The 12,354-nt window shown below is 39.0% G+C and overlaps 1 protein-coding gene across 1 annotated transcript in view; it reads left to right on the top strand.

The window, feature by feature from the left end:
* The window catches only part of aff2 (AF4/FMR2 family, member 2), a 149,274-nt gene extending 139,416 nt beyond the window's left edge, over positions 1-9,858 (top strand). Inside the window, exons 24-26 of the mRNA XM_069712187.1 lie at positions 714-766; positions 2,691-2,911; positions 4,261-9,858. Coding sequence (XP_069568288.1) covers positions 714-766; positions 2,691-2,911; positions 4,261-4,382 — 396 coding nt within the window. The 3' untranslated portion in view covers positions 4,383-9,858. The remainder of the gene's footprint in view (positions 1-713; positions 767-2,690; positions 2,912-4,260) is intronic.
* Positions 9,859-12,354: the final 2,496 nt, after the last annotated feature.

Below are 12,354 nucleotides of genomic sequence, written 5' to 3'. Positions count from 1 at the left end.
AGCTAGCCTCGTTCTATCAAACATTTATATAATTACCGAAACCATAACTTTTTACACATTTGCGTTCCTCTGGATTAAACAAACGCCTCACAGTTAGTAAGCTTTCAAGATTTTGACTCTGTGCTAAGCTAAGTTCCTTGTTGTTGCTTCATATTTAAATGGGGGAAATTAGAGTAGTTTTCACTCTCCTATTCAGCTCCTAGCAAGAAGGTTCAAAATTATTTTGAATGTAAACCATGAGTTCTGGTGACCTCACTGTAACTTTAATCAAGTACTGCAGCAAAAGGCAATTTTGAGGTATATATATATATTTCCATATTTAGATTTTATGCTACTTTATAATTCTACTCCACCGTATATCAGAGGGAAAGGTTGTACTTTTTAGCTACTTGTTACTTTACAAAATAAGATTTTACATCAAAGAACTGAACAAATCCTTTACAATAAAAAAACCCTTGAGATGTTTAAATTACAGTGAATAACTGTATTTAACAAAAGATGAAGTTTTGAGTAACATAGAAAAAAGCAAAAAAAGCAATCTTACCCAGCAGTCACTGAAACCAAGGTCTTTGAATTTTAATACTTAAGCAAGATTTTACTGATAATTTTCATGTACATTTACTTTTTAATTTATATTTTGAATGCAGGAATTTTACTTGAAATACGGGTAATCCATTTACATGGGTTAATACATTTGTGTTTTTCTGATCTAGAATTCTGCCAAGAGCTCCCACCAAGCACCTTCTCCCTGGAGGACCAATGGGAAGTGAGTACAGACACATGCAGTATCACCCCCCTTCATTCACCTAGTTAATTGAGAATTTATAATTCACCGGAGCTCTGCTGCAGAATACCACACCGCCCCTGACAGCCACTTGCTCAAACAAACCCCTCAGGAAGCAAATAGAGGGATTGATTTGTTGTAGGTGTGAGAAGGAGAAGACTGGAGGGGCTGCTGAGTGCCGGGTGAGGAGTGATGGAGGGAGTGATGATAGATGGAGGAGGAGAGGCGTGGAGGAGCTGAGGATGTGAAGCTAATGAGTTTGGACAGCTCTGACGCTGCACAACAGCAGGATTTGAGCTCAGTGTGTGTGTGTGTGTGTGTGTGTGTGTGTGTGTGTGTGTGTGTGTGTGTGTGTGTGTGTGTGTGTGTGTGTGTGTGTGTGTGTGTGTGTGTGTGTGTGTGTGTGTGTGTGTGTGTGTGTGTGTGTGTGTGTGTGTGTGTGTGTGTGTGTGTGTGTCACTGAATCAGGCACACATTTTGGGTCAGCGAGGGTCAAGGCCACATCACAGACATTACATCACAGTCAGGGCCACACATTCAGCTGTGGAAGACAGGGGAGCATTTTGTACAAACATGTACAGTGAATATCAAAAATGCTACACCCCCTCTCACATTTAACATTTGTATTGCCCTGAAATTAGAACTCTTTTGTCATATTTGAAGTAGTCACATGTGATGTCAAAGCCACAAGAATAGACTGTTATTTTATCTGCCAAATTTCCACCATAATTAATGTGCAGCATTATAAAGATTAACGTACTGTATCATTGTTAATTTAGCTGTTGTTCACCTTTTTTTTTATCAAGCAATTGTAACAGTTTGTAGCCTTTTTGTCATTTTTCTGTGATGTTTCCTGCTCTAACAATCATTGCACTAATTAATGTATTTATATAAACAATGATTAAATGACTATAAATGATGTGAAAGATATCAGTCACAGTGAAAACCCCACAGAGAAATCACCAGATGTTCATGTCCATCAGCTCTGCAGAGTGTCTTTCAGCTTATTGTTTTGGTTTTAGTTCAGCCTTACTGCAATCAACAGCATCTTTTCCAGCCACACCAGACAGCTGTTTCCAGTTTTCAGATCAACAGTCTTGCCAAGCAGCAAACAAAAAAAAGGACACAATTATCAACTAGCTTGTAAAAAGTCTGGCTTGGTGGTCACAGGACTAAAAAGTGTGTTATTATGTCTGTTAATAGGCCAATTGACATTTACGGCTTGTACGACTGCCCCCTGGGGGCCAGAACAAAACAATGAAAGATAATACCACATTTTCTATTAATGTTCCAAACATGTTAATTTGTTTAATTTTAAAACAGGATGAGTATGTTTTTCTCCATCAGCCCCTCATCTCGTGTACTGACCTCCGTACAGTTCTGTATGTGCTGATAAAAGATTGCTTTTCCTGCAAAGCTGCTTGTCTACACTGTGACTATATATTTGGTCAACTTTGAGTTAAGACCAGCATCTGACTTGTTGATTCCTTACTTCTCCAAAGAAATTAATATAACATCAAAAAAAAAAATCAGTTTTGGGGGGGAATAGCATATAAATGATTTACAAAAACTATAAAAAATGTAAACATGTAAAACCAAAGTGCTCTGACTGCATTCTGGATAGTTACCACTAGCAGGTAAGATAGCATTAGATAAAACAAATTTACTCACTTTCCTGGAATTGAAAAAATATTACCTTAAGCTACATTTCTAATTAAAATTCAAATCTAACAAAGGCAGAGAAAACGCAGCACCAGATGAGGTTGTCTGAGTCAGCACATAGCTACGCCTATAACAACTAAACACTTCCTCTTTACAGTATTCAGCTCAAACGCCCCTCCAGCATACAGAGCCCGTTTAGTTCCCATGATGTTACTGGGACTTACCGCCTGTCTGGCTTTTTCAGGGTCAACGGGACTCCATCGCCCCTCTCACTCAGCCCCTCCCCTGCCAGCAGCGGAGGAGGAGCAGGAGGCGGATCAGGAGGTGCACCGGGGTCATCGGGCAGTGTAGCTATTCCCCAGCGGATTCACCACATGGCTGCCAGTCATGTTAACATCACCAACAACATCCTGCGGAGCTATGAACACTGGGAGACGGCTGACAGACTGGCCACTGACAGCCAAGGTAAGACGACAGGGACTTTACTTGACTGTGTGTATTTTCTGATCAGTGCCAGCATACGAACATCTGCTATCATGTCCATGAGTTCATGTTTCTAACATCTGGAAACATTGTTAGTGCTAAATCTTTTTTTCAGTGGTGGTTTCACAGCACACTCACCAAAGATCTATTGTTGCTGTCATTTTCTTCCATAGTGTGTTTCACTGCTTGTAGTAAACTGCTACCTCTTCTCCCGCAATACTAAAGCCCATGCTCCAGAGGTGTTCAAACACCCACCTGACAGCAGACATTTAGAAGAGTAAATATAAAAGCTTCTTTATAAACTGGCTATAGGTCACAGTCACCGAGTAGGCAGCTGAATATTTAAGTCTGAACAAATGCTGTAGATTCATACCACTAAGTATGAAAAACACCAAGTTTGTGAGCTAAACCCAATTTCCAGATTTAGTTTAATCGTGTATAAATACCTGTTAAAAGGCTAAAACAGTTTACCTCACATGTTGAGGGGACAATGAAGACGAATTATGTTGTATGTTATATATACATTTTTTACATAGTATATAGTAACATAGATACACCTTTTAGCACTGCTTTGTCATTGCTTTTTGTTGTAAATGTAGAAAACCATTCTCTGGACTCTCATGTTTGCACGTCCCTTTTATTTTACTCTTTATGTTGAGAATATTTATTCTTTACTGTTCAGGTATATCAATGGTTTTGGGGTGAACAAAATTATCATCTTATCTTTCACAACAAAAGTAATATGTCTTCCTTTTCTTCCTTTCATTAATATACTGTTCAACAAAAGGTAGGCCTGAGTCAGAACGTTATCGCGCCAAGCATGTAATACACCCGCTGGAGGATACTGTGTCAGTGTCACATTTTGCCTCGCCTAGATGTGGAAAGTATACGCATGTAGAATCAGGGTAGGTTATTTGATGGAGGTCAAAAAATGGAGTCTGTCCTCACAATAAAAAAATAAAAAACATGGTTGATTGTTTAAAGGTGTTAAAACAATCTGTATGTACTTTTATTTTGACCTCTAGTGGCGGTAGTAGTCGGAGGACATCAGGTGGCAGACAAACAGTGACAGAATCTGAGGCACCTTACTTTTTACGACCAGGCGAGACAAAACTGATAAGATATCCTCTAGCGGTCTAACAGGGATATTACATGCTTTGGCGTGATACCGGGTTTTATGACTTGTACAAAGTGCAGAAAGGTTTGATTGTGTCCCGTTATGAATAAATAGCTCACCTCTTGAAGTGGATAACGTTGTTTCATTTGAGCACCAGCAGCAGCAGATACAGAAACCTTCAGTAACTCTGTCTCCCTCACCCTCCTTCCTGTAGACTTCTTCCAGGAGCTGGACTCGGTGATGGAGCCGTTGAGTCAGCAGAGCAGCATGACTGAGCTGGTCCGCTACATCAGGCAGGGACTGCACTGGCTTCGCATAGAGGCTCACCTGCTGTAAAGACTGGACCAGAGCCAAAGTTTAAAAAAAAAAAAAAAAAAAAAAAAAAAAGAGAGAGATGGGCCTGGGAGCTAGAACTGAGATAACACACAAGATGAGACCCAGGACGATGCTTCAGCTCCCACTGGGATCCTTCAAATGACCCGGCACCATACACAGTGATGTAATGGCAAATAGTGGGTGGTTTAATTGGGCTAAAATTCACCTGTAGTTACGACTGAACGGCAACTAAGTTTAAGAATTTCAAGTGTGAATCACAGAATACAAATTTGCATATTACAAATCTGGCTGATGCTGCCTTTTGGAGGGACTGCAACAGTATATCAGTGCAGGTATCTTAGATTCTTGAAGGTACAACACATGTTCCAAACCTCTGTGTCCATGAATAGAAACCAAACAAGAGAGGAAAGGTAAACAATGTCTTTACTAAGAGAGTATAATTTTAAAAAAGATAAGTGAGAGGCTGATGTGATTCTGGAGGCTGAATGTAGGGAAAGAGCACAACAGAGGTTCCTCTCCTCCAGCAGTGCACCAGAAATGTGTCAGTGATTGGGACTAGAATTAAAGCCTCGGGCTGATATTGATCCAAGTGGAAAAGTACTGGTCCAATACATTAGAAAAGGACCACACTAGTAAAGGAAAGAGGCTCAGCAACAACGAGCAGCGCTGAATTAATGGAGGCTGAAGTCAGTCTTTTGCTTCTATTTCAGTCCACCTTTAGTCTTCAGAGATGGATCCTCCAAAACAAACTAACAACCAGCAGTTGGAACCTGCCAGTGTTGTGTATAACACGAAGCTTGCGTCCACAGGGGTACACAGTTCAGTTCTGATTTATAACTGCAGTCATAAATCTATCAAATTTAAAATGTTGACATCTGGATTAGATCCTTAATTCAATGACATTAAGTTGAAACATCAGTTTATTTAAATACCTAACCTGTGCAGTTAGCCTCACCTGCCTCTTAATAAGGCTCGGTATTGTTTACATTTATCCTGCTGTAGTGCTGATACAATGGCTGAGCTTCATTACCAATAAATGTAAGAAATATAAACTTTTAGGAACTCTCTAGGTTGTGGCCCACATATTACAATGTAAGTGCTTTTTTTATGGTGTAGTAAGTAAATACTTATTGGGAACCTTTACTGGGACAAATCTGTAATTACAGAGGAAGAAAAGTTAGTGAGGAGCAAGAATTTTGTGATAAATTATATGAAAGCAAAATTGGTTTTTAATGACTACATTTATATTAAATAATGACAGACAGGGTATAGTAATATTGTTACTGGGTAACAAAGTAGAAAAACTGATGTTATAATAAAATGAGCTTTGGCAGCTTTGATTGAAAATAATAAAATTATGATAATACATTTTATTTATATAGGGCTTTTCAAAATACTCAAAAATGCTTTACAGGCAAAATGTGGTGGAGATTATTATTATTGTTGCTGGGAAGGTGTGCCTTTATTATACATAATATAAATAAAAAAACAAGATAATTATGTTTGCTTTTTAAATTATAATAATACACTGGGAAGCAGTAATGTTATGTCATATCCATCAGATGATGAAAACAGATATAGAAAACGTGGTATCTTTTCATGACATAGCTATTAAGACTTGTAGTCTATACCTGTTGGTTAAAAAGTACTTTGTGTAATTTATTTTCAGGCCCCTTCTAAACACATATTTTGTACCCTCTTGTGGCCATGTCTTTTTTTTTTTTTAATCAAAAGCATTACCAAAGTCTTTTTTTTTTTTTCATTTAATGACGGAAGTTAGAGTTACCAAATGTTAGATGGAGCCCTGCTTCAAACAGAAAACGACAGCAGTGGTCGGTTGTTGAAGGGGGTTAAAAAACAAAACATCTTTACTATTAATTGCGACCTGTAGTGGTCGCAGTAATCATGGAGGAAGTCAGGAGACAGACAAAGAATAATAAAGTTCATGAAGGATGTAGTTTCAGAGTCTTGCAACCAGGAGACTGCTTTTCAAAAGTTACCGTTGACTTAATTCAACTCACGTGATGTATTTAACGTACATCGCATGGGTAACGTAACCTATAAACTAATCAAGGCTATTTTAAACAAACCAAAATCTTTTCCTAAACTTTATCAAGTAGTTGGTAGTTGTGGTGCCGACATGTAACCAAACTGTGAACATTTCACATAATTACCAGGTGTTCATTATTGTTACCAGGTGTGGACGTGTTGGTCATCAAGATGGCGCTCACAGCTCTCAGTGGAAATCGATCTGTCGTGTCGTTTTTCTATGAAGACGTGTTGGTTAAATATTTTGTAAACACAAGCAGGCAGCCGTTGGATTTCCTAAAACTGCAGTCTAAAAGTGGCAGATATTTTATTGAAGTCAGGAACTATTTGATCAAAGAATAAGTAAACAACATCAGAAATATGGTCAAACATGTTGGTACTACTCTGGGCTCTTGGTTAGGACGGTGACGCAGACATTTTTGAAGCTTCAAATACAATTATAATCAGAACAAATCACATGAGCTGTTTAAGTAGAACCACATCGAGTTGCAGTTTGGGGATTAAACATATCAGCAGAACAAGCACTTAGTTTATTGGTCCTACCATTGAGGGCGTTTTTTCTATCAAATAAAGCATTCGTCTGGTTTCTCTCTTGCTGGTTATGGGCTTTTGTGAAATTTCACTCAGTTCTAGTTCCCATAGTAACCCACCCACTAAGGTGTCAAACTCTTACGGAGAGGGGGGGGGGACTACAAGATTCAGTATGATTTGGCTCTAATTAAGCCCCCACCCACGTGCAGAGCAAGTAAACAGGGTGAAAATCTCACATCAGCTTTTTTGCCCTGATGTCAAAAAAATAAAATAAAACGGAGACTTTGTACAGCACTTAATGAGATCAAATCAGCTGCCGGGTATCTTATGGTCTTTTCCCGACATTTGTTGTGTTGTGTTGTTAGTGTGTACAGCTGATTGTCAAGTCTACTTAAATCATTACCTGACTGAACAATAATGATGTTAGTGTACCATAATGTACAGACTGTGACTCCTGAAAACAGTGTTTGTTTTTGTTTTTAGTGTCTTGTGAATGATTTAATGTGAATGAATGAGGAAGTGAAGCAAGAAAGTAGGGTATCTATATATATGTGTGTGTGTGTGTGTGCGTGTGTGCGTGTGTGTGTGTGTGTGTGAGAGAGAGTGTGTGTCCATACACAGGCTATAGCTGCATTTACACAGCACCAAACATAATAGGATTTTTAACTCTTTGTGGTACATTTAAGACAATAGACCACACTGCTCCAAAGAGGTTTCTCTTCTGTCTTCACGTGTACTATGAAGACTTAAAATCGGTTTATTATGGTCTCTGTAAATTCAGCACATCAAGCACGAGTTTTTAAGTTTTTGATCATTTGACCATTTCTGAATGTGTATGAAAGACAACGGGGATGTGAAAAGTAATTTTCACTTTGACAAAAAAAAAAAAAAAAAAAAAAAAAAAAACTCAAGTGCCTCTATTTGTGTCCGGTGGGAATTGCTCTATTTATTTAAAAACAAAGAATGAATCTAAATGATTTTCCATACCATATTGGTATAAATATGAGATAGTTTTTCGTAAAATCAAATGTTTCCATAAGCTATTTACTGGCGTTTATGATGACACCAGGGTTTGGCTTTAAGAAGAAAAAAAACAACGTGTGATTTAACATGTCAAATTTGCATCAGTTGCTGTATTTTCTTTTCTTGATGATTTGAGCAAGTATGGGTTTGTCTAAAATGTCTGAAATTTTGAACTCATCGCATGCAATAAATGATAGCTTCAGACCAAGAACTACTTGTGTCCATCCCGAAAAAGAAAAAAAAAAAAGGGTGTATTTCTTGTTGCATAAGTCATTTACAGTGTGAATGTTCTACATCACCTGAAAAGCCGCTTCAAATGCACAATTTGAACAGTCTGAAGGAGATAATACAACACTCAAGAACAACAACAACGCTTCATGAAGTAGCCTTATTAGACATTTTGGGAATCGCGCTAATTCTTGTTGATAGTAACATGACGAGTGAGACGGATACGTGTTTGTTTGTAGGCGACATTAAAGATAAGGCTACAACCAGCGGCTAGTTAGCTTAGCATAAAGATTGGAAATGGGGACTGGGTCTGTCCAAAGGTGACACATCTGCCCTCTTACCGCTCAGTAATACAGATGTTGGATCTACTTTGTTTATTGTGTACAAAAACATTTTTAATAAGTGCAAAAGCAAATGTTTTATATGTGGTTCGGTGCCAGACTGTTTCTGGTGCATTAACTTGACAGTACACGATACATTTTTTTTGTACAGCTTAAATAAAAAAGACATCATTTTTCTCTGGAGACGCAGGTAGTCCCAGTTTCTTTGGACAGAACCAGGCTGGCCCAGTGTCAAGTCGTTATGTTAAGCTAAGCTAAGCTAAGCGGACGCTCGGGTCGCGACATCCTTACCACACAGACACAAGAGCGGCGTCAATCTTCTCATCTAAATATCTGCAAGAAAATTAATAGCAGTGTTTCCCAAAATGTGAAACTATTCTTTGAACGTGGACTCATGGTTCTTCATCTTAACACTTGAAAATGTTTCCCGATGACCGACAGTCCAAACTCCGCTTCCTGCTGTTTGACAAAAATGCTTTAAAGTTGTTTTTCTTTTGTAATAATTTGAAGTCATGAAGCCAAATTAGGAGCGTCCCAATGAACCGCTGCACTTCTGTGACTGCCAATAAACACAGCCCACAAACTGTTTCTCTCAGTCACAAGTCAATAGTTGATCGCCAGTGTTGCTCAGTCCAACTCAATGATGTTTGATGTTGTTTTGTTTTATGGTGAAACAGTGATGTTACTATGGTTCTTGTTAATTTCACTGAGTGGTCCCTTAGTTTGATTATATGCAGCGGTACAATATACAATAATATGCTGTAAAAAGACAAAAACATTGCAATGGTGACATGGAATCAGTTTCATCCCTCCTATGCTACATGTCAAATGACGGCTACGGTAAATGTTGAATTCATGCAAAAGTTCCTTTATATGCAATGTCAGTATGTGAAACATTTTGGAAATAGACTTCCTCAGCATGGCCTTTTATTCTTCTGGCATCGTATTAAATATCCCTATTAGCTCCTGTTGCATTATCACAGTTGTCAACTTGTTTATCGAAGGCAGCAGTGACAGAGAAACAACATCACTGCTGTTGTGATTACAATAGTGCTGAAGAGACTGATTTAGTTTTTGACAACAGATGGTAGCAAGCTGATAATACAGGGATAATCTCTCCAGTAGTGATGAGCATCTCTAATATTTGTTTACATTTCACAAAATCACACATACACTTCGCTTAGGAAACTGGCAAACCTGCCTCAGAGTAATGAACTAGCAGTGTTTATAAGGATAATAAAGGTTTGTTTTCTCTTCAAATTCCTGTAATCCAGCAGAGACCCGGCTTTCTTTTTTATATAAAATTTTTTTTTTTTTAAATGCTCCGTTTGATTGTACTCAGTTGTACTGTCGGAGTCATGCAAGAGTGTTAGAAATACATATTCAGAAGTCTCGTCTCTGTCCAATAAATGATTATTTGTTGAGACCACATTAGTACGCTCTCACCACCATACAGGCCACTTATAGAAAATAACATGTTACATAATATGTCCTAAGTCCCTTTCAATTTGTTACTGAGTCAAAATTAACACAATGTTTTGATAGATTTCACCACGATGCCAAATAAACACTGTAACCGACTTATCCTGCTGTATGTCGGATTTTATTTTAGTTTGCAGAATGATAAAAAAAAAAAAAAAAAGTTACCGAAAGAACTGCATTTTCCTAAATGTGCTTTATCACTTCCTGTGTTGGAGATGAGTACGTTAATCTCTACACATTAAGGCTATTATCTTAGCTTAGCATAAAGCTAAAAAAGCCAGGGGTTTCACACACTCTGTTCAAAGTTTAAACATTTAACTTGTTGGGTCTTTTTTGTTTCTTTAATTCGCACATTTGTGGGTTTAGAAGGAGCTATACTGTGCGCTCATGTAGGCTATTTGAACAGTTTATCCATCGAACTCCTCTAAGTCTCTTTTCGAGTTAGCTTAGTGGCAATGGTGGTCAGACTTTTAGCCTCCTCGACAGAGCGAGGCTACTTGTTACTCCCACTTCTAGTCTTTATGCTAAAATAAGCTAAGCTAATTGCCTCCTGACTCTGGCTTTGTATTTATTACTCTGACATGAAAGTTGTACTTTGGAAAATATCCAAAGTTCATCGATGAGGGTAATGTTCAGAAATATTCCTTTTGAAATCATGTCTACCATGAAGTTTACACTGCCTCATGTGTAGCATTTCTCTGATTGCTATTTTGCTTCCCTCCTGGAACGTAACAGAGTTAAATCATGTGGGAAATCAAAACGGTCCAAGTGAAACCGAACCATTAAACAGGAAGTTTCGTTAAGGCTTTCATTCATTCTGTTCCCTGCAGTTAAAATCTGTTCATCTGGTTTCTGCTCTACAACTCTTAAAAATGTCCAAGTTCATCTTTTAAATGTGATATGTAGCAGTTTTTAACACTAAACCATAATAGTGAGATGCCTGAAGATTCATTGGGAGAATGACAATTAAACTTGGGATTGTGGTAACATGTAATGACTTGTTGAGCCTTCCTCTCCTTCAGCTTGTTTGAGTTGGAGGAATAGTGCCCTCCTCCTGATTAGTGCCATAAAACATACAGCTGATTTCCAGCCAAATTAAGTCAGTGTACAGGCTAATAGTAGTCCTGGGGATAGACTGATTTGGTTTCTGCAAACACACAATAGAATCCACATTCACGGGGCATTTAGTAGGTTAAAAATAGTAGGCGAACCTGTGAAGTGTCGACCACTGAAACGTGGTACATTTGCGTATTTCATGCTAGACTTTGGTGGTTTTGAGTGAAGCAGCAACACGGTGCCTCTGATCCAGCCAGACAAACCTCTGTCTGTCTCCCCCCCCCCCCCCCCCCCCCCCCCCCCCCCCCCCCCCCCCCCCCCCCCCCCCCCCCCCCCCCCCCCCCCCCCCCCCCCCCCCCCCCCCCCCCCCCCCCCCCCCCCCCCCCCCCCCCCCCCCCCCCCCCCCCCCCCCCCCCCCCCCCCCCCCCCCCCCCCCCCCCCCCCCCCCCCCCCCCCCCCTGGATGTGATGTAGATCACTGGCTAAATGCAACATTGTAAAGAGTTCCCCAAAACGACTCCCCAGTACACATCTGTCCAACATGGATTGCATTGTATTTTTAAAATGTGTTGCGCAACTTCAGCTGTTTTTCTGTTTCTATCAGTGCTATCTTTTGGCATTTTATATGGTTCTTTTTATAATGAAGTTGTTCTATGTGATGATCAAAAGTTGTGATGCAGTTCCATTGTTTTTAAATATTTAATGTGTCTGAAATATGGATTAAAATCTGTTTGAACCAGTGATCCTGCAGTATTCACCATCTTACTTCTGTTTCTTTAAATGGATTATGATGCTGTCTTGCAAAGACATCAAGTTTTTAAGTCATCTACAAGAATATGCTGAAATGTACTTTGACATTGCATGATGGAGTTTCCTATTTAGTAAAGGCAAAAAGAGAGCCAAGAGATTCTGTATAGTTTCCAGCATGTTAAAACGATAATATGAACACCATAGTGTGCACTCTTACAATAGGAGCATGATTGTCCTTAATGAATAAAAGCCGCACAATTTTACACTCAACAAGATTCTTTTATGAAATAAGACCCAAGCCTTTGAGTGGCCTTGATGTGCATTATAAGAGCCAAGCTAGTGCTCTTATTAGCACTAATGAACTCTTATTTCTACATCATAGCAACTATTAGCCTACTTCACCATGCATGATTAATTCATTGAATGTAGCTGCACATTAGAATTCAAGAGGGAAGAAGAGGGCAGTGTGTGATTGTGGAGAAGAGCGATGGACTTCAGAGTGTGCGAGAGAAA

This window comes from Brachyistius frenatus, unplaced genomic scaffold (genome assembly GCF_029030835.1).
Source record: "Brachyistius frenatus isolate BFR_SWC_R1_liver_20210118 unplaced genomic scaffold, ASM2903083v1 Contig_107, whole genome shotgun sequence".
In the NCBI taxonomy this organism is placed as follows: domain Eukaryota; kingdom Metazoa; phylum Chordata; class Actinopteri; family Embiotocidae; genus Brachyistius; species Brachyistius frenatus.
Note: the sequence above shows the minus strand (reverse complement) of the source record. Positions and strands in the feature narration are given on the sequence as shown.